The 23,592-nt window shown below is 38.0% G+C and overlaps 1 protein-coding gene across 1 annotated transcript in view; it reads left to right on the forward strand.

The window, feature by feature from the left end:
* LOC129938999 (ubiquitin-like modifier-activating enzyme 1) overlaps positions 1 to 23,592 on the forward strand; it is an 86,632-nt gene that overhangs the window by 12,133 nt on the left and 50,907 nt on the right. The window contains exons 2-3 of the mRNA XM_056046851.1: positions 1,627 to 2,678; positions 2,737 to 3,400. Of these exons, the coding sequence (XP_055902826.1) occupies positions 1,627 to 2,678; positions 2,737 to 3,400 (1,716 nt within the window). The remainder of the gene's footprint in view (positions 1 to 1,626; positions 2,679 to 2,736; positions 3,401 to 23,592) is intronic.

A 23,592-nucleotide genomic window follows, 5' to 3' on the forward strand; every position in this document is an offset into this window, starting at 1 on the left:
AGAAGGTAAGAGGCACTGGTCTTCTGCGGTTCTTCTGCCTTAACTACAGCCCAATCGTGCATGGGGACCAGCGGATTTTGCCTCTGAAGACCGCGGATCAGGTCCTTACCGCTTGGCTTTATGCTCATGAGCGGCAACCAAATGCGAGCCTTCGGTTGTGTAGGGATGTCCTTAGCTGGGATAAGCTTGAACTTCAAGCCCTCCCAGTCATTGCTAACCTTAGCAATGCTTTCACTAAGGAAATCCCTAGAAAACGTGTCCGCACACTTGATTACCCTATACCCCCTGAGCATTTCGCCAGAGCCACACTGTTTTATATAGTGTACGAGAGCTTGCCCTCGATAGAGTTCCACACGTTCAGCAGACCTTTGCTGTTTGTAGAGAGCTCATCCACAACTGCTACGTGGAGGTCATCCCTGATAACCTCACTAGGAGTACGCAGTTGCGCTGATCCAGAAACCACTTCCTGTGGTTTTGGGTTGCTCACAAGTGCTGGAACTACCAGCGCTAAAAGAGCTCCCCTTCAAGGTCTCCTGGCTGGCGGCCAAGAGTTCATGCTCCAAGTTAGAGGATAGTTCTACGTTCGTCATGTCTAGTTCGTCCATTTTGTTAAAGTTTTTTGAATGTTGGTCCCACGAGTAAGTCGGAAAAAAGAGGTCAGCCCCGGCAGAGTCGATATACCGGGGTAAGGCAGAAAATAAGACGGACCCTGCCAAGGCATCCGAATGAGCCAGCCTTTCATTCTTTGGCACGGATTATGTAAGACGCTTACACCACCACTGAAATTAGGGACCCCGTATCTATGGTCAAATTCCATTGCTAAGGCTTCAGCAATTCAACTTGGCCTTAGCTAATCCCCATCTTGACAACGTGCAAGACAACTGTGGTGATCATTACCGCCCGGCACCCACTAGGAAGGTTTGAAACGAGGATTTTTGCCGGGCTTTCGAAGGAATACAGGACAGTTCCTTTCAATCTCTTAATGTTCGCAATTGACGTTCATTCCTAAAACTTTATTCAATTCCAATTAGGGACATAACTTATTGCAAAACTACGTATATTTAGGTAATATTGCGTACTGCAGGTGGATAGTAAATTGATTTACTTATCATTCATTTTCACATCCAAAGCGAAATGGCTAATCTATTTTGTATTATTGACTCAAAGTAATATTTTAACAAAAAGAACAAGCTCATTATTTTATGAATGTCTTAACATATACGTAACTACGCAGTCATAAAAACAACACATGTGTCGAATTTTCTTTGTTTGTTTACTTAGAATACAATCAATGCAATATCATCATTGAATGCAAAACAACTTGTGACGTAGTGCAGCGCCCAATTTCAAGCCGGTTGGTTCAAAACAAATTGAAATATTTGTGTATGTTTAACAAATCTATTTAAAATACAGGTTAATGACATTTTTTCTCCCAATTCACATCTTGCCCGAGTTTGAGAAAACCACTCTAGACTATCGTTTTAAACCTCTTTGTTCAATTCAAATAAACATGTTCGCAATTATTTATAATAATATGACTCAACATCAAGTCGTTTACAATCATATTCATACATACAACAAAAGAAGAAAACAACTAAGCTAATTAATATATTATTGCTATTTCAGATTCGTGATTTGTCTTCTCAGTTCTATCTGAGTGAGAATGATGTTGGCAAGAACCGTGCCGAAGCCTCTTGCGGCCAGTTAGCTGAGTTAAATAATTATGTGCGCACCACTGCTTATACAGGTGATTTAACTGATGATTTCCTAAAGCAGTTCCGTGTCGTTGTTCTAACCAACTCGAACGCTGAAGAGCAACAGAGAATCGGAAAATTTGCCCATGATAATAAAATTGCTTTGATTATCGCGGAGAGCCGCGGTCTCTTCACTAAGGTGTTCTGCGATTTCGGCGAGAAATTTACCATCTTCGATCAGGATGGCCAACAACCACTTTCGACTATGGTCGCTGGAATCACCAAAGACGGCCAAGGTGTTGTAACGTGTCTTGATGAGACGCGTCACGGACTTAATGACGGTGATTACGTGACCTTCTCTGAAGTTCAGGGTATGACCGAGTTGAATGGTTGTCAGCCTTTGAAAATTAATGTTCTTGGGCCGTACACCTTCAGTATTGGTGACACCAGTGGCTATAGCGAGTACATCCGAGGTGGTATTGTGACACAAGTCAAAATGCCAAGAACAATTGACTTCAAACCTTTGGCCGAAGCAGAAAAGAACCCCGAGTTTCTGATTTCGGACTTCGCTAAGTTCGATCATCCTTCTACTTTGCACACGGCATTTGCAGCATTGCAAAAATTCATCGAGGAAACTGGTAATTGCCCACGTCCTTGGAACAATGAGGATGCTCAGAAATTCCTCCAACTGTGCAAGTCGGTGAATCCTGACATCAATGAGAAATTGGTGCTTATCTTTTCGAAGACGTGCGCTGGTAATTGTTGTCCCATCGATGCAGCACTTGGTGGCATCGTAGCCCAGGAGGTGCTCAAGGCATGCAGCGGAAAATTTACTCCAATTTTCCAATTCTTGTACTTTGATGCTATTGAATGTTTACCCGATGAAGATCCTTCTGAGGCCGATGTCCAACCAATCGGATCGCGTTATGATGCACAGATTGCGATTTTCGGAAAGAGCTTCCAGGACAAACTAGGAGACATTAAGTATGTGTGATATTATTTTGAATTATCTAATTTTGTTTGTGATTGTTTATATTTTTAGATACTTTATCGTCGGCGCTGGTGCCATTGGTTGTGAGTTGCTGAAGAACTTTGCCATGGTTGGTGTGGGTTCGGGTAAAGGTGAAATTGTTATCACTGACATGGATCTCATTGAAAAGTCGAATTTAAACAGACAATTTCTGTTCCGTCCCAAGGACGTGCAGAAATCTAAAGCCTTGACCGCTGCCACTGCAATTAAACGTATGAACAATGAAGTCAAAGTGACCGCTTATGAGTTGCGTGTAGGTGTTGAAACGGAAAAGGTATTTTCGGAGGAGTTCTTCGGCAAGTTAGATGGTGTGGCCAATGCCCTGGATAATGTTGATGCTCGCATTTACATGGACCGTAAATGTGTGTTCAATCGCATACCATTGATTGATTCTGGAACATTGGGCACAATGGGTAATGTGCAAGTGATTGTGCCATTTCAAACGGAATCCTATAGCTCGTCTCAGGATCCCCCAGAGAAGAGCATACCCATTTGTACATTAAAGAACTTCCCTAATGCCATCGAACATACTTTGCAATGGGCTCGTGATACATTCGAAGGAGTTTTCCGTCAGGCAGCCGAGAACGCTTCACAATACATCTCGGATCCTGGTTTTATTGAGAGAATTCTTAAATTACCAGGCATTCAGCCATTGGAAACCTTGGAATCAGTAAAAGTAAGTTTGATTTTTTGTTCCTTTCCAATACAAAACTAGTTTTTAAGAATTTATCCTAGGCTTTTTCCAATAAGAAAATTATTAACAGGGTCGGATTCAATTTTCATTACTACTAAAAAATAACAATAGTCACGTCACGTGTGTTGATTCTGTTAATAAATTCAGTGTTATTTTCTTGGTTGTATCTGTTTTGATGTTGATATTTTGTATTCGCAATTATTGTCGTCGTTTTTTTTCGGCATACTTCTGTATTGTTTCAAACAGGACAGCTATTTTGGCACTTAGTGAAACCCAAGTCAGGCCAGGCTTCTGATCCTGCTGAATTTAATATTCATACTATTATTTAATACAAACTTCCCGTCTTAATTTATGTGACAAAGTTTGTTGGTTCAAATCCTCTTAAAAATCACACCATTGACACACACTTGTTTCTTAAATAGAAGTCGAACAAAAAACAATTTTGACTTGTTCCTTACATCTGCCCTCGCTAAATACACTATCAGTGTTCTATCTCTTTCAAACATATATGACCACTGTGTTAAATCTGAATATTTCTCGTGTCAAACTCCTGCTAAGAGAACTGTTTGGCAATACGATATAGCCAAATGGGATGATGCCAACAATTATTGCAAAATATTTACCAGGTCAATATAATTACGTTGACTCCAGTGCAGAATATTTTGGGAACAAGAACTTTCATCCAAAAAGGGTTAAAGCTTCATTTCCAAAGAAAATGCATGATTTGTATTGAGCTGCAACGAGTTTATCATCGTTAAAGGGGTAAGATGTTACCAAGCCAACCTAACTAAGAAAATGGATGGAAAACGGCATTTGAATCAAATTATCCATTGATCGCACTTACGTCCCTTCTTTCTAAGGTCATGGAAATGCTGATTAATTATCAGTTCAAAAAATATCTGGAAGACCGAAGGCTTCTTATTAACCGACGGTAGCAATAGGTCCACCAATGATCTGATGGTTCATCTCACCGATGGCTTTTTACGAATCCTTCTTTCGTTGAATAAGAAACAAGTTTTTGGACCGTTCAATACAAGTAGCATTAGATGGATGCAGGAAACACAAAATCAATAATGGTGTGTCCCAGGGCTCTGTTCTGTCTCCGGACACTCTCGCCTTCGTATTTATGATCTCCTGCCTGAAACTTGTAATCCACTTACCTTTTCATATTTGTGTTTAGATTCTACCTTTGCCACTGTCGATTAGTGGCATTAGCATCTAAAAGACTAAAAACTAAAGAATTGATCGGTATTTATATTTTCAATTACTACTTATGGAAGGATCAAATACGCAATGTCACCATTGTTATCTATAAGACTTATATATAGTATCCTGAAACTTACCTCAGTCTTAGAAAGTATTGAAAGTTGAGCGTGGAATCATTCACGTCGCTTGAATTTGAACTTGAACACTGTCTTAATTTTCCTTGTCTCATACTTTTGTAGGATTATGTTATAGTTAAAAAACAAGTTGCATTTATCCCCTCAAGCAATTCAACCGTAATACTTCGGCCTCCAAAGTATTACGGAGCTTCGAATGAAGCGTAGGAGACAAATAATGTCAGAATTTTTTAGGTCGTTTGTATCCTTGAAGTAGTAGTCTCCAAGGTGGATTCTACGTCTTTGTGATAAGGCAGGGCATGTGCACAGAAGATGAGAGATTGTCTCCTCCTCCTCCTCGTACATGCAACTCCTACAAAATCATTTGCTGGGTCTCCAAGTCGAAAAGCATGCCTTCCTATTAGGCAGTGCCTAGTCAGGACACCTATAACGTAGCTAATGTGCAGTCTACTCAGAGAGATTAATTGTTTTGAGCGCCTGGCGCTAAGATTAGGTCAAATTTATTTTGTCGCCAAACAAGTGGTGGTGTTATTCCACCTGAAGTTTGTTTTCTCTACGGTATCTTGCTTGAGCTTGAGATTAGGTCAAATTTATTTTGTCGCTAAACAAGTGGTGGTGTTATTCCACCTGGAGTTTGTTTTCTCTACGGTATCTTGCTTGAGCTTGAGCTTACATGTAGCTAAGGGGATAGCTATGCTGGCATTGTGAGCCAGCAGAGGCAAAGTTGTTCCACTTTTTGCAAGTTCGTCAGCTTTGCAATTTCCTTTAATGTCTCTATGGCCCGGCACCCAGAAAAGGTGAATTTTAAACTGTGTAGCCATCTCCATAGGAGATGATCGAAAATTTAGGGCTGTAGTGAGTTAGTGGAGACAGAGTCTAGGGACTTTAACGCAGCTTGACTATCCGAGAAGATGCGTATATCATTAGTTGATATAACGTTTTCTCTAAGCCATTATAGGACTTCTTTTATAGCCAGGATTTCAGCTTGGAACACGCTACAATGATCGGGTAGAAGAAAGGAGAGACTTAAGTTTAGTCTATCTGAGTACACGCCTCCACCAACCCTATCCTCCGTTTTTGATCCGTCTGTATGAAAGTTTATAAGATCATCGTTCAAAAATGATGTATTCTCCCAAGGAGACCTGGGAGGTATAGTCACTTTGAAGCTATAGTCATTAAACTGAGGATGGGGTATGGTGTAGTCAATATTACTCTAAAGAATTGATCGGTATTTGTATTTTCAATTACTCCTTATGGAAGGATCAATTACGCAATGTCGCCATTGTTATCTATAAGACTTATATGTAGTATCCTGAAACTTACCTCAGTCTTAGAAAGTATTGAAAGTTGAGCGTGGAATCATTCACGTCGCTTGAATTTGAACTTGAACACTGTCTTAATTTTCCTTGTCTCATACTTTTGTAGGATTATGTTATAGTTAAAAAACAAGTTGCATTTATCCCCTCAAGCAATTCAACCGTAATACTTCGGCCTCCAAAGTATTACGGAGCTTCGAATGAAGCGTAGGAGACAAATAATGTCGGAATTTTTTAGGTCGCTTGTATCCTTGAAGTAGTAGTCTCCAAGGTGGATTCTACGTCTTTGTGATAAGGCAGGGCATGTGCACAGAAGATGAGAGATTGTCTCCTCCTCCTCCTCGTACATGCAACTCCTACAAAATCATTTGCTGGGTCTCCAAGTCGAAAAGCATGCCTTCCTATTAGGCAGTGCCCAGTCAGGACACCTATAACGTAGCTAATGTGCAATCTACTCAGAGAGATTAATTGTTTTGGGCGTCTGGCGCTAAGATTAGGTCAAATTTATTTTGTCCAAACAAGTGGTGGTGTTATTCCACCTGAAGTTTGTTTTCTCTACGGTATCTTGCTTGAGCTTGAGCTTACATGTAGCTAAGGGGATAGCTATGCTGGCATTGTGAGCCAGCAGAGGCAAAGTTGTTCCACTTTTTGCAAGTTCGTCAGCTTTGCAATTTCCTTTAATGTCTCTATGGCCCGGCACCCAGAAGAGGTGAATTTTAAACTGTGTAGCTATCTCCATAGGAGATGATCGACAATTTAGGGCTGTAGTGAGTTAGTGGAGACAGAGCCTAGGGACTTTAACGCAGCTTGACTATTCGAGAAGATGCGTATATCATTAGTTGATATAACGTTTTCTCTAAGCCATAATAGGACTTCTTTTATAGCCAAATTTCAGCTTGGAACACGCTACAATGATCGGGTAGATGAAAGGAGAGACTTAAGTTTAGTCTATCTGAGTATACGCCTCCACCAACCCCATCCTCCGTTTTTGATCCGTCTGTATGAAAGTTTATAAGATCATCGTTTAAAAATGATGTATTCTCCCAAGTTGACCTGGGAGGTATAGTCTCTTTGAAGCTATAGTCATTAAACTGAGGATGGGGTATGGTGTAGTCAATATTACTGTTTATAGTTCTGAACGAGTTCAAAATAGTGTTGTGGCCAATTCCATTATTGATCCACAGAGAGGAGGCTTGAAGTCGTATGTTTGTATTAGCGGCCGTTTGCTTGCTGAAAATATTCAGCGGTATTAGATGGAAAAGAACATCAAGTGAGGCGGAGGGGGTAGAGCGAAGTGCTCCTCCCATAAACAGGCAGGCTGTTCGTTGGACTTTGCTGAGTTTAGCGCCGTCCACCATAACGCTACTCCATAAGTAAGGATCGGCCTTATGACTGAGATATATAGCTAGTGTGTAATGCGGGGTTGTAGGCCCCATTTATTACCAATGGCCTTTTTACAGGAGAACAGGGCTACTGTGCCCTTGTTTATTATCTCTTGAATATAAGGTTTCCAATCTAATTTCTTATCCAAAATGAGACCCAAGTATTTTGCTTGTTCAGAGAATTTGAGTGGTACACCATTTATGAGGGGAGGGTCAATGAGTGGGACTTCGTATTTCCTTGTAAAGAGGACAAGGTCGGTTTTTTTTGTGTTAACGCCTAGTCCACACCGATTTGTCCATCTGGTGACCTTATTTAAAGCGTTTTGTAAGAGTTCTTTTAGTATATTGGGATGTTTACCCGTTACTGCAATAGCAACATCGTCGGCATAAGCAAACACTCTGTATCCCTCTCTTTCTAGAGTAATTAGTAATTCATTTATTACTTAGTTCCAAATTAGAGGAGATAGGACACCACCTTGTGGCGTACCTCTGCTCACACCCCTTTGTGCAGTAAAATCGCCCAGTTTTGAATTTATAATCCTGCTTATCAGCATCTAATTAATCAATTCGCTGATCGACTTATCTACCTTCAGAGATGTCAATACACGTGCAATTGCAGTTGTGTCGACATTGTTAAATGCACCTTCTATATCTAAGAAGGCAACTAAGGTCTTGTACTCTTTATGATGGGGGGAATATTCGATTGTACGTACTATCCTCTGTAGAGGCGTTTCAACTGATTTCCCTTTGTTGTAGGCGTGTTGAGACTTTGAAAGGAGAGACTTATCTTGGCCTTAAGTGGATATCGATCAAACGTTCAAAAGTTTTGAGAAGGAATGATGATAAGCTGATAGGTCTTAGGTCTTTAGGGTTAACGTGGCTGGATTTTCCAGCCTTTGGAATAAAAACGACTTTAACTTGTCGCCAAGACATCGGCAGGTATGCCAATTTAAGGCATCCCTTGAAGATGTTCTCTAGGATGGGTGCGCGGGGCGGACCTTTTAATTATTTTTATTATTATAATGATAATTTTTTCTTATTATAAATCTGATGTGTTTGTTAATTTTTTATATTATATGGTTTTTATGCAGATACGTATTGTTGATACAATGAACAAAAATAAATAAAAGTTTAAAGAGTGTAAAGAGCATGTGATTTGGCTGAAACCATTTGGTTCTATACATTTTAATAGATCTTATTAATTATCCGATTTCAAATATTTAATTACTTCTTTTTTAAAATGTCTTATATTCTTTATATTCAAACAATATCCAAATCCTCAGATACTAATCAAAACTCACATTCAAACATCATAAAATCTCATATCAATATCGAAACTAATCTGACACCAAACTCTACAAGCTCTCAAACTAGTATCCAGAACCCTTTTATTAATACACAAACGAATTTACCATTAACCTCAGAAAATTCTCAAAATAACATCCAAAACTCTTATGTTAACACACAAACAAACTTGACACCAAAAACTTTAAACTCTCAAACTTACTCTACTAACTCACCTATTTCACAAACAACTCGAAATCTTATTGAATCTAAAAACTATTTTATTCACAACTCCGATACGGAAGATGATGAATCTATATAAACAACACAACAGTATCCCCAATCCAGACTCTACTGCCTTAAGGTTGAATCACCCAGGGGTGTCATTCCGTAATTTCCGAAACGATAATCGTCAAAACGATTATCATTAACGATATCGTCAATAATTTGCTTCACGTAACTTTATCACTATCGTCTCGTTCAATCGTTTTCAGTATAAGTTCGTTGAGTATATTCCAAATGTCAAAATGAACTCAACGAAAGATAATGCTTGTTCAATAACTTAAAAATGTTATTAAACTTGGTTTTTCTCTATGGGAAATTTTGAAAATTTGCAAAAAACGTATTGTTAATAAACATACCAATTATTTTGTGATGTTTGTTGTTATTGTCACTTTTTGTGTTTTCATTTGTTGCCGCCGAAGATAAAACAATAATATGGAAATGTTTGTTCAATGTCTTATATTTTTGTAAATCAGCTGCAGTAATAAACCCAATCTGGTCAAAGGGAAGGAAGTGAAGACTTCATTTTATCCACAGCGAACATAACTTGGCTTCAAAAATATTTAATGTTTCCAAAACTAATTTGGATTAGTGCTTTGTGGAAGAGCGATACAAAAATCGTTGCCTGTCGAATATATCAATGTTCCTACGCCCCAAAGTTTCAATAGTTACAACAAATTTTAATATCGAATGTATAGATGTACATTATGTATGTAGAACGACAGCCGCCTGGCAAATTTATTGTTTATAATATCATTATAAAGTCCTCTTGCAATTCCAAAACTACAAGTGTTTTATTTATTGTTTATAATATCATTATAAAGTCCTCTTTTGCAATTCCAAAACTACAAGTGTTTTATTTATTTAACAACAATTAACCGAATTCATTCTATTTTTTTGAGTTTTTATTTTCATTTTGTAACAAAACTAAACTACACCGAAACTTTTTTGCTTCAATTTGCTTAGTTGTAAATGGAAATTAATAGCAGACGATACCTACTTAGCTATCGTGCAAACGCTATCGTTTTGACGATATCACTCTGACGATTATCGTCTTACGTGAAGTGAGACTATCGTCGAAACGATATCGTCGAACGATTATCGTTTTACGGAATGACTCCCCAGGCTTTTTAGGAAGCCACGGTGCCTCAACTTTTAGACAGCGGAGTCATGCAACCTACCACCCTCAAACTACAACCAACACAATTTTAGAACTTTCAAACTATTTTAAAGCTCTCCAGTGGAATATGCAAGGTTATATTAATAACTTCGACGAGCTCAATATTCTGATCAAAGAAAGATCGCCATGTGCTTTATATCTACAAGAGACACATTGTGCGTTCCAATCTACTGCAATTATTCCGAAATCTTATTCGGGTTATTTTCTCAACTTTCCTCAAAATTTAACCGGCAAACAAGGCATAGCTCTTCTTATCAAAAAGAACATACCCCATGTGCAAATCAATATCAACTCAAACATTTTAACACTTGCTGTACAAGTCAACTTGGCCATTAAATTTACTATCGTCTCTTTTTGCATATTACCCAAACAAACATTTTCTCAATCTGATCTTGCAAACATTATACAACAGATACAAACACCTATCCTTTTTTGTGGTGATGTTAAATCGTGGAGCGTTTTTTGGGGCTCACCCGTTTCGAACCACCGGGGCAATATTATCGAAGAATTCTTATTTAATTCGGATCTAATTCTTCTAAACGACGGCTCGCCAACTCACTTTTCAACACACAACACTTTCACACATATCGACATATCATGCTGCTCAGTCACCCTTTTTCCATTAACGACATGGAACGTCTTAGAAGACCTACATAATAGTGACCACTTTCCTATTATAATTCAGCTACAAACTAGCCCAAACAAGTCCAAATTGTATCCAAACCCAAAGTTCAAAATCGACTTGGCTGATTGGGACCGTTACCAAGCTGTAACCAAAAAGTACTCAGATAAAATATCCCCATCCTCAAATATAAACAAAGAAGCCACATCTCAATTCCGCAAAATGGTCACACTCCCACCACCAGAAAAGTTCCCTGGTGGAACCCAATTCTCAAAGAACTGAGAGATAGAAAAATGAGACTTTGGGGACTATTTAAAAAGCACCCTCTAACTCCAAACCTTATAGCTTATAAAAAATAAAACGCTTGATTTAGAAAAGAAATTAAAATAAGCAAAGCTAAATCATTGACTCAATTTACATCAACAATTCATCCAAACTCTTCCGTCGCCAAAATGTGGCATAATATTCGGTGCCTCACTGGCAACTATGTCCCTCGTCTAATAAGATGTCTAGAAACACCCATGGGTACTCCTTCAGACATAAGCAACTTCTTCGCTTTCTCTTGGTCAAACCTCTCAGATGACAACAACTTCTCATCATCCTTCAAGTTTTTGAAAGCAAACAGCCTTTCCAATACACCACCTGACATTTCTGTTACCTCTTTAGCGGGACAAAAGAAGACCCACCTTTGTGTCCAGTCAGTAACAACATCATTTGTACCTCACATTTACTTGGCCCTCGCAGTATGCAGTATCTCTCAACAAATCAATACCATTTTATCGAAAACATTTTAAAAATCGAAAAATACCTTAATAGTCATAAATTAGTTATCTAAATAAATACATTTATCTTTGAGTGGAAAGTCTTTGCAGCTAGCGCTCTTTTCTTCCTATTAGCATGTAATTTTTAAAAATGTATGGAGGATTATTATATAATTGGAGTCCTTTAAACATCATTCTGTTCTGTGCTCTAGAGGTTGCTTTCTTATCAAGTCTACAGTTTTGAGCACTTCTAAGATTATAAGGTTGGGAATCACAGATATATTTTAAATTATTGATTAAGTACTTTGGAAGCATATTGTTTTTCATTTTAAATACAAACAATAAAACATCAATTTAATTAGCTGAGTTATCCTACTAAGCCAGTTAATTTTCTGTAACATAGTTCTTATATGGGTAAGACGCGAACATTTTAAGATTATTCTCATAGCTTTATTTTGCAGTTTTTGGAGGCGAGGCAATTTTTTCCTAATCCTGCCAAGAAAGTATATTTTATTCGACGTCCACTTTGTTTTCTTCACAATTAGTTTTAACTTATTAATAATCAACCATTTACTCATGGTTCGCAAATTATTATTAATTTTCTCCGTACATTCATGCATAACTTTCCCAGAAATAAAAGAAATAAAGAGAAGGGCGTCATCAGCAAGCATACATAATTTACAATATTTAACTGCCAAGTTTATATCATTTATGTATAATAGAAAAAAAGAACACCCCAAATACCGAGCCCTGAGGTACGCCTGTTTTCACTTCATTCACATCAGACACATTATTGTTCACAGACGAACGCTGTGTTCGAGAATTTAAATATGACTCAAACCATTTCAACTCATTATTTTTGATTCCATATTTTGAGAGCTTTTCAAGAAGTTTTTACGATCAACAGTCCGAAGGCCCTCTTGAAATCCAAAAAGACCGCAATGACAGTATTTTTGTTGTCCATCTCATTTTTCCAATTTTCCACCACCCAATTTAACGCAGTGTCACACGAATTTCCTATTCGATCTATATCTACATATATCTGATCTATACACCAGAATTATTTTTAACATAATGTTTCGATCACCAGTATTAGTTCCGAGACAATCAGATCCCTCATTGTTTCTGACCTAGTTAATAACTTTAAAGTTTAGTTCTTTTTTTCATATAAATCAAAACACCGCCAGTATGTGAAGACTCACTTTCAACTTGATAAAATGTGTAACCGTTCAATATTAATTCAGAATCATTTATATCATCCGTTTCGTCATGTGTTTCACTTAAGAGTCCTTGGACATTCAAATACACACACTTAATTATACTAAGCTGCTAGTATACAATTGTTTCCCTTTCAAACTTTAGTTTTCTTTGAAAAAGTTGATAATTGGCATCCCCGGAATCATGGTTCACTTCTATGTTGTTATCAACTTTGCTCAGCCTCTCTTTCATTATAACACAGTTTATGCAGCGAAAGTTTTCACTCATACATCGTTTTACATTTATATTTGCATAACAAATACACTCATCCCATTCTATGTAAACAATTTTTTCTTTCATTACACTTGCAAATGCTTCACCGCAATCTCCACTATGGCATTATAAATATTATTATTTTTGTAAGACCGATACACTTTCAAACATTTAATTTCTTTAGAGACAATTGTTAAATAAATAAAATTATTCTTTCAAGGCTTCCAGAAGCTCATGTAGAACTTCAGAATCAGATCGTATTCGCCCTTTTCAATCTCCACATCTTGCCTAATTTTTGGCTCAGTTTCGATTGTTAAGGGCCGCTATTAAAATAAAAATGCAATTTAAAAAGTTAAAATCAATTGAAAAACAAAAATACTTACAATACGATCTGATTCGTTCAGTTTCATGGAGAAATCCGGGTGCTGATTTTTTTTGGCCGCTTCTTCGTTTTGCTCTCAAAGCCACTTCGGCTTGATCTTCTTTTAATTGATCTCTCAATCCATGAATCAAAATTTTTGGATTTCTCATTTCACTTACTTTATTTAATTTATCCATTATTTCTTTGGTAATAATGCTCCTTTCATTATCATTCTCACATTGCATTGTTACCGCTGCGTCTTTTTTATTCGAAATTTTGTTAACTTTAACCGATAATTTTGTAGGATTTATTTTTTTAACTTCTTTAACTTCTTCCTTCACACACTTTTTCAAATTGCTAAGTTATCATTTTTATTTTTAATGTCACTAAGTGTCTCCTTAACACACTTTTCTATTTCTTGAAAAATACTCTTTAATATATTTTCTGTTGTATTAATTGACGACAAAATGTTTGCATAGTCCTTAACGAATGTAAGAAGTAATCAAAAATAATGAGTTTTCCTTTCATCGATTTCCATTTGATACCATAATATTATATTCTCCTGAATACGTTTTTGATTTCAGATTATTTTTTTCCAAAACAACAACTTGTTTATTTTTGTTTATCTACAGTTTTGAGTTTTGTAAACATTTACTTAGCGTTTAAAAGTCATATTTTTAAAATTTAAAATAAAATTAAATATTTATATTTATATTAAGAGAAATATAAAAAAGTAATCGTTCCGACTGTAGCCAGCTTCAAAACTGTCTTGCCTATCATAAAGCTATCCCAACTAAATATGTTGCCAATTGATATCAAATCCCAATAGCTGACAACTAAGAATACCTGCATTTGGTGCATCTTGTTTTTGTATGTCATTGAAATTGCAATTTTAAGAATGTTTGCGTAAGTTGTAAATTTTGTATTTATGTACGAGTAAAAATTTAATTAATCGTTTTTACATAAATGTATTTCATTTTTGTGAGACGACCTTTTGAATTTCATAGCAAGAATCAATAAATTGACCTTACATACTTAAGGTGGCGCTACAGTCCGGGGCGGACCTGGGCCTCAACCAACATGCGTCTCCAGCCAGCTAGGTCCCTAGCTAGCTGTCTCCAGTTTCGCACGCCTAAGTTGGTTGAGGTCCTCTCCCACCTGGGTGCGCCACCTGAGTCGTGGTCTTCCTCTACTGCGCCGTCCCTCGGGATTGGATTCGAAGACCTTCCGGGCTGGAGCGTTGATGTCCATCCGCTCTACATGACCTAGCCATCTAAGCCGTTGGACTTTAATTCTGCTAACTAGGTCAGTGTCGCTGTACAGCCCCTACGTCGTTATATCTTCTCCTCCATTCTCCATCTTATCGTACGGGACCAAAAATCACCCGAAGAATTTTTCTATCGAAGCATCCTAAGACGCTCTCATCTTTCTTTGACAGGGTCCAGGCCTCAGCGTAATAAATGAGAACCGGGATGATGAGTGTCTTATAGATGGTGATTTTACATGCTCGAGAGAGGGCTTTACTTGTCAATTGCCTTCTAAGTCCAAGGAAGCAGCGATTTGCAAGAGTTATTCTTCGTTTGATTTCAGCGCTGGTGTCGTTGTCTGCATTAATAGCGGTGCCTAGGTAGAGAAAGTCCTTAACTACCTCAAAGTTATAGCTGTCCATGGTGACGTTTTGTCCAAGAAGTCGTTTTTCAGTGTTCTTTTTTAATGACAGCATATACTTGGTCTTGCCCTCATTGACCACTAAACCCATCTTCTTCGCTTCCGTCGCAATGCTTAAAAACGCTTCACTGACATCACACTTTGATCTTCCAATTATGTCAATATCATCTGCATATCCGAGTAATTGGATGGACCTTTGGAAGATTGTGCCTCTAGTGTTGACAGTTGAGTTGTGCACAATTCTTTCCAGAACGATGTTGAAGAAGTCGCATGACAGTGCATCGCCTTGTCTAAAACCTTTTTTGACATTAAATGCATCGGTAAGATCTTTTCCGACTTTGATAGAGCTGCGTGCATTCTCCATCGTTTTTCTGCACAAACGGATAAGTTTGACAGGGATGCCAAAACTAGACATTGCTCGGTAGAGCTCTTCCCTATAGATGCTGTCATACGCGGCTTTAAAATCGATAAAGAGATGGTGGGTATCCATTTGAAGCTCTTGGGTTTTTTCCATGATCTGCCGTAGTGTGAATATTTGGTCGATAGTGGACTTTCCTGGTCTGAAGCCACACTGATAAGGATCAATCAGACGTTCACATAATACGGCAGAGATGATCTTATACGCAATGTTAAGGAGACTGATGCCTCTGTAGTTGGCGCAGTTTAGAGGGTCTCCTTTCTTATGTATCGGGCACACTATGCTGTCAGCTCCAGCAGCTTTGTTTGACTTAAGATTAGATATAGCAATCTTCACTTCGTCAAGGTCGGGTAGGTGGAATTGTTGATCTGCGTCGCCGAGGTTGAGTGGTTCTATCAACCTTACAGCGGAGTTCGGTTCGTCATGGCCGTTATATAATTTGGAGAAGTGATCTTTCCATATTCTCAGCATCGACTGCGGTTCTACTACGATGTTCCCCTGATCGTCTTTACAGGCTTCGGTTCGTGGCTGGTACCCTTGGTAGGTTTTTTTTTACCTTTTAGTAAAATTTACGAACCTCATTCCTGTTATGACATCCCTCTATCTCCTCGATCGCGCGCTTCTCATGCTCTCTTTTTTTCCGTCTAAGAAGTCGGTGTTCCTCTCTCCTCTTCTGCTCGTAGAGTTCGCGAGCAGCTCTGGTTTTCAATGCTTAATGCAGGCAGCGTAAGACTCCTTAAGAGGTTATTAGAAACTCGATCGGAAAAGGACATGGTAGTCCCTTGCGATTGTAGCCGTCTAACGTCGAATCTTCTCACAGTACTTCCTTGTTTTGGCTTGGATCGGGATATCCGTAGCCGTACCTTGGCTAAAACGAGGTAGTGGTCCGAGTCAATGTTGGCCTCTCGGAATGTTCCGATATCCTGTATACTGGAGAAGTGTCGTGCGTCGATCGCAATGTGGTCAATCTGGTTGACGGTTGATTGATCAGAAGATTTCCATGTCCCCTTGTGGATATTAAGATGCGTAACTGCTTACTAGCTACCAGAACGTCTCGCCCGCAGCGAAAACGACCAGCCTGAATCCGTTGTCGGAGGTGGTGTCGTGCAGGCTGTATCTCCCGATTATGCCACGAAAGATGTCTTCTCTTCCTAGCTTGGCATTAAAATCTCCTAAGACAATTTTAATGTCATAGCCAGGGCACTGCTCATATGTTCATATGCTCATTGATGCGGATTGTCGTGATGCGCTCGCTCACACTGTTGAAACTCAAGACTTTTTGCCTGAGCCTAGTTTCAACATAAAATCCACACCCAAATAGACGCTGTCTTTGTTCTCGGTAGAAGTCGCCGTAGTATATATCGCAGTCGCTTAGTTTGCGTGGGTTGTCAACAGTAAATCCGTCCGTATTCGAGTCTTGTTGGTGCTTCGAAACTATGATGTTTTTACGTGGCCAGGAAGTCACCCCGACGGCACAACCCCCAACCTGGAGGGCCAGATCCTTAGTATAACTCCAAGGAAGGGGAGCCGGATAAACCGCTCCTTACAGGCCTGGGCTTCGAATATGTCGAACAAGCTTATAAGGTGTTCACTAAGTAGTTCAACCTTACTGGAACTGTAGACGCCACCGTTGATTCCATCTCGAGAATTCGTCCGCTGCCGCCTGGATAAGGAGAGGTGCCTTAGTTTAAACACCTCTCCCCCCCCCCCCCCTCTCTCGTTTGCTGCCCCCAACAACTTTCCACTGGGGTTGGAACCCAATCTCCAGTTGAGGTACTAGCTAGTACTAGTACCTTTGGACGCTTGTGTCCTCTTGAATGCACATGTCTACCGTTTGAACACCCAATAAATTGAAGAGCTTGAATATATACTTGGGGACGAAGCCGAAGCCTTATCCAACAGGAAATCGGGTCTGTCTTGAACATTAATTTGTATTTGGCCAGCCTTAAAAAAATGTTTCTCAAACAATTGTTTGTAAAAAATGAATGTTGCCGTTGGACGCTACTTAATTTCAAGAGTCTCTCAAGCAAATAATAGTGTGAATTGGTGTAAGAGGAAGCTTATTTGGTGTAAGAGGAAGCTTATTTGGTGTAAGAGGAAGCTTATTTGATGTAAGAGGAAGCTTATTTTGATAATTTAATTCTTCAAATGAACAACAACTTAAAGAAACTCGAGAATAAATAATATTAAATAAATGCATTAAAATAAAATAAAAAATAATAAAAGCTATATAGAGAAAGAATGCGTTTCAAGGACGATAAACTCCATGCATTAAAAAATATTCATTTGAGTTGATTTATTGACCAATTTGTGTTATATTGTGACAAGTATATATGAAGATACAAGTATAGTCTTCCTTGGGCTTTTTCAATCGCTGTAATTTTTGCAATGTAACTTATTTGTTTCATTGCAAAAATTACAGCGATCAAAAAAGCCGAAACACAGTTTTCGGTAGGCTTTTTCGGTAGCTGTAATTTTTGCAGTGTAACTTATTTGTTCCATTGCAAAAATTACAGCGACCAAAATAGCCGACGAAAAACTTTATTTCAACTTATAAATAAATAAATATATAAATAAAATTATTATTTTAATAGAAGAAATTCAAATACCTTGTCCTTCAAGGCTTCCAGAAGCTCATGTAGTACTTTAGAATTAGATTAGAATTAGACATCTTGCCTAATTTTTGGCTCAGTTTTGATTGTTAAAGGCCTCTAAAACGATTCATGTCAAAAAATCATGCATTAAAATAAAAATGCAATTTAAAAAATTTAAATCAATTGAAAAACAAAAATACTTACAATACGATCTGATTCGTTCAGTTTCTTGGAAAATTCTGGTTGCAGTATTTTAATTTCTTGATTTTTGTTGGCCTCTTCTTCGTTTTGCTTTCTCAAAAAGCAAAACCTCTGCCACTAAATTAATTTTTTTAAATTTTATAATTAAAGAGAAACATTTAAAATAAATAAGTAAAATTTTCTTACATTTTTTATTATAGTTTTTGCCAGCACATACTGCATTTTTTGGGAGCAAATAATATTATATTAAAATTTTAATATTCACTCCCGACACTTTTACGAACTATGAGTTTTTTGAAGTTCGATCAGAAAATTTTTGGTTTCAAGCTTACTACAATCAGAATAACAAAAATAAAGAACAAGTAGTTTTGAGCAAAGTGCTTTTAACAGCTAGTGAACCAAAATTGGGGTCTTGCACATGGTCAGTCACCGGGTGCACTTATTAAAAGTGACAGGTGTTAAAAGTGACAGATGTCAAAAAAGACAGCTGTTAAAGTGACCGATGTCAAAAAAGACAGATGTTAAAGTGACCGATGTCAAAAGTGACATGTCAAAAGTGACAGACTGACCGGAGAAATGGTGGAAGCCATTTGGATGGCAGTACCTGAATACCTGATGGCTATTTACTCGAGCGGCGTCAGGGAGAATTATTTTCCCCTGGAATGGATGTGCTATTGTGATAGTACTTCTGAAGTCTAACGATGGGGCCAGGACTAATCCTAGATCCTATCGTGGCATCAGCCTCCTCCCAGTACTTGGAAAAGTTCTGGAAAGGGTCTTGGTGGACAGACTAATGGAGTGCATCCAGGGCGTAGTGTCGAAGATGCGTGGTTGCTTGTTAGAAACTCCGTTGATAGGTCAGTCAATAAATATGTCCTCGGCATATTTATTGACTGATATATTTATTGACTTCCGAGCTGAAGGTCCTCCTGAGGGGAAGCGTATTCTCCCGATGGCAATCTAGGTGGGATGAGAGTGTAAAGGGGCGGGCCAAATACCGGTTCCTCCCCGAAGTGGGAAGGGCGTAGGAACGAGAGCACCTAGACTTCTCACTCTACGCGGGCTTTTTGCTGACTGGCCATGATTCCTTGAACGCTTATTTGTATGAGGGGACTTTGGCTAGCTCGCCGGAATGTGCGTGTGGAGCTGCGAGAGAGGACTGGGAGCATGTTCTGGTTGAGTGTCCGCGATATGCCCGTTTCAGGAATTTTCCTGCTATGGGTGTTGTGCGGACAGATGACGTCTACGTCTTCCAGTCGTGTCCTTTTCGCGAGGGATACGACTGCCAGTCTAGCAATCTATGCTGATAGAGTTTTCCAGACGGCGGCGGTTGTAGTGGCATTCTGTTGGTCCTTGTGGTAGACACTGCCGGGCAATCAGGTGTTCCCCCATTACTGGTCCTGTAGGCATGAAAAGACTTTGTAGGCAGTCTTGAATGATTGCTCAGGGTCGGTATGGGGCATAGTACAGATCGCGGCTATGTTCCTCTGGGTCTCCTGGTGCTCTGTCAGGTAGAACTCTTCTGAGTCCATATTCCCTGGGGTTCCTTCTATTGGGTTCTAGGCGAGAGGGGGACTCTTCAGTTCTATCTTGACTCGGAGCTCACTGGTTGGTATTCCAGGTGGGTCTCTTGAGAGTTCGCAACTTCTCGAGCAATGGCCTGCAGATGGTTTGAGCAGGTGGGGGCTTCACAGGCCTCAGCGTGACTCTGGCATTGTCGGTTATTGCTCTTCCAGCTTATAATGCCATGATGAGAGCGCCTCTTGTCCCAGGTTGTAATCTGGACAATAGGGCAGGATTCATGGGATGTGGGTAAAGACGGGCAGTTGCTGGGGTGGGTGGGGTACTTCACAGTCCTCAGCTTGACCCTGGCACTGTCAGTTGTCCTGTTATGGTACCTTGTTATGGTGAAAGCGCCTTTTGCTCCAGGTGGGAGCCTGGACATTAGGGCAGGATCCATGGCATAAGGACAAGCAAAGATGGGAGTGCCTGATATTTGTGCTTGGATTACCTGGGGGTGCATAGTGACAGCGACTGTGTGCGAACTATCCAGTTGTAACTGGTAGTAGTTGTTTTGTGTTGTGTTCTGTTGTAGTGTTGGCCGCGAATCATCGTTTTTGGGAACTCGCAGCATGGATGAGTGCATGCGATGTTTGTTCGTACTCCCCAACAGGGAGTTTCTGTTGCTGGTTTGAACGGCTTGGCTCGTGCTTGCTTCGAGCCTATCCGTTGAGAGTCGTAACTTATTTGTTCCATTGCAAAAATTACAGCGACCAAAACAGCCGACGAAAAACTTTATTTCAACTTATAAATAAATATATAAATAAAATTATTCTTTCAAGGCTTCCAGAAGCTCATGTAGAACTTCAGAATCAGATCGTATTCGCCCTTTTCAATCTCCACATCTTGCCTAATTTTTGGCTCAGTTTTGATTGTTAAGGGCCGCTATTAAAATAAAAATGCAATTTAAAAAGTTAAAATCAATTGAAAAACAAAAATACTTACAATACGATCTGATTCGTTCAGTTTCATAGAGAAATCTGGGTGCTGATTTTTTGGCCGCTTCTTCGTTTTGCTTTGTCCAAAAGCAAAACCTCTGCCACTAAATTAAATTTTTAAAATTTTATTATTAAAGACAAACATTTAAAATATATAAATTATAATATATAAAAACAAAAGAAGTTTAGTTGCTTCACACGTTTATTAAACTGGGGTTTTTATAATTTAGTTTTCTTTTTCTTAGGAAAATATCTTACAAAAAATATGGCGTCAATGGCGGTTGGCTTCTAGAATTCAAATGAATTCATCTTCGTTTTTTTGCCTGAAGTTGGCTGCGGTTATTTTACTTTTACAATGAAGTTGGCTACAGTTTTATAAAGTAAGGCGTAGTTGCCATCGTTAAAGTGGAGACCAAGTGTAGTGGTCTTCTCACACTTGGTCTCTTCAAACTATAATACAAAATAAAATTTTCTTACATTTTTTAAGATGTTTTTTGCCAGCTGATACTGCATTTTATCGGGAGCAAGTAAAATTATTTAAAAATTTCACTATTCACATTAATTTTTGTTTGGTTATTGTTTTTTTAAATTAATTTCAAATCAAAAGGTTTCGTGGTCTCTTATTATCAATTTAGGTTCCGTTTTTGCCGTAATTTGTTTGGAATTTGATATCACATAATCAATTATTAGAGTCGCCGAATCAGCCGTTATCCTCGTCTGTTCCTTATTGATAACGCATATTTTATTATCAACACATATAGATTTTAGTCTGCTTTTATAAGTTCTATACCTTAACCAGTCAAAATTAAAATCACCTACAATAATAACTTCTCTATCAACATTCACATGTTCTAATAAATTGGCAAACATTGTACAAAAATTGGATGTAGAGCAACTTTGTGAACTACTCGTATACACTAGAATTATTTTTAACATAATATTTCGATAACCAATATTAATTTCGAGACAATCAGATCCCTCATTGTTTCTGACCTCGTTAATATAAATAAAATAAATATATTATTATAAATAAATAAATATATAAATAAAATTATTCTTTCAAGGCTTTCAGAAGCTCATGTAGAACTTCAGAATCAGATCGTATTGGCCCTTTTCACATCTTGCCTAATTTTTGTCTCAGTTTTGATTGTTAAGGGCCGCTATAAAAATAAAAATGCAATTTAAAAAATTAAAATCAATTGAAAAACAAAAATACTTATAACACAATCTGATTCGTTCAGTTCTATGGAGAAATCTGGATGCTGATTTTTTGGCCGCTTCTTCGTTTTGCTTTGTCAAAAAGCAAAACCTCTGCCACTAAATTAAATTTTTAAAATTTTATTATTAAAGATAAACATTTAAAATATATAAATAAAATGTTCTTACATTTTTAAGGTGTTTTTTACCAGTTGATACTGCATTTTATCGGGAGCAAATAAAATTATTTAAAAATTTCACTATTCACTTCCGATCCCGACACTTTTACGAACTATGAGTTTTTTGAAGTTCGATCAGAAAATTTTTGGTTTCAAGCTTACTACAATCAGAATAACAAAAATAAAGAACAGGTTGATTTAAGCAAAGTGTTTTTAACAGTTAGTGAACTAAAATTGGGGCCTAGCTCATGGTCAGTCACCAAGTGCACTTACCAAAAGTGACAGGTGTTAAAAGTGACCGATGTCAAAAGTGATTGATTTCAATAGTGGTTGATGTCAAAAATGACATATGTATGTCAAAAGTGATTGATGTCAAAAGTAACATGTCAAAAAATAACAGATTTCAAGAGTGACAGCTGTCAGAAGTAACAGATATTGTACGAGCAAAGCTTTTTCACTCGCCGGGGCCCCCATGCAATTATTCTTCGGTTGTTATTGCTACCAAAATGTACGAGAAAAGCTTTTTTCACTCGCTCTGCTAAGATTTTAATCGCGAATGATCTGATTAGAAAATCTTCGCAGATAAATCAATTATTCTACTTACTTCCAAAATAAAAAGTCTTCCGATTATTCGACCAATAAAAAAAGAGCGACGACGACGGTGGAGCGGATTCCAAAAAAGCACGCAAGAAGAAAAAACAAACGAAGTTAAACTTTTCGTTAAGGTGGTCAGTGCTTGAATGCCCGATCCTTCTTTTATTTTCTTCTTTCTCTTTCTTGTTTTCGTAGTTTTAGTACATTTTTTGTTATATTAAAAGATGGCCAATGATTTTTAGCGGCGGCAAATTTGAAAGTTTAAGAATTTAGGTACAATTTTAGGATCTTCACATTTTAAGCTATACTCGCAATGATTTTTTATTTACATTTTAGAATGTTATTGTTTAATTCAAGTTTAGACCTTAAGTTTTACATTTAAAATAAAGTTTAAGTACCTATTAATATAAAATTGAAAATATATTTAGTTTTAAGTCAAAAGTTAATTTAGGTATAGATTTTAAGTGAATTCAAAAAATTAGTTTAAAAAATTCAATAATAGATTGATGAACTGCTTGTGCTTCAACAGATATTAAAAATGACAGCCGTCAAAATGCGTATATATTACCGTCATATAACATATTTTCCAAGCATCAAACCATTTAAGCCGTTGGAATTTAATTCTGCTAACTAGGTCAGTGTCGCTGTACAGCCCGTACAGTTCGTCATTATATCTTTTCCTCCATTCTCCATCTATGCGTACGGGACCAAAAATCACCTGAAGAATTTTTCTCTCGAGAATCCTAAGACGCTCTTATCTTTCTTTGACAGGTCCAGGCCTCAGCGCCATAAATGAGAACCGGGATGATGAGTGTCTTATTGATGGT

Source organism: Eupeodes corollae, chromosome 1 (assembly GCF_945859685.1).
Source record: "Eupeodes corollae chromosome 1, idEupCoro1.1, whole genome shotgun sequence".
Classification (NCBI taxonomy): domain Eukaryota; kingdom Metazoa; phylum Arthropoda; class Insecta; order Diptera; family Syrphidae; genus Eupeodes; species Eupeodes corollae.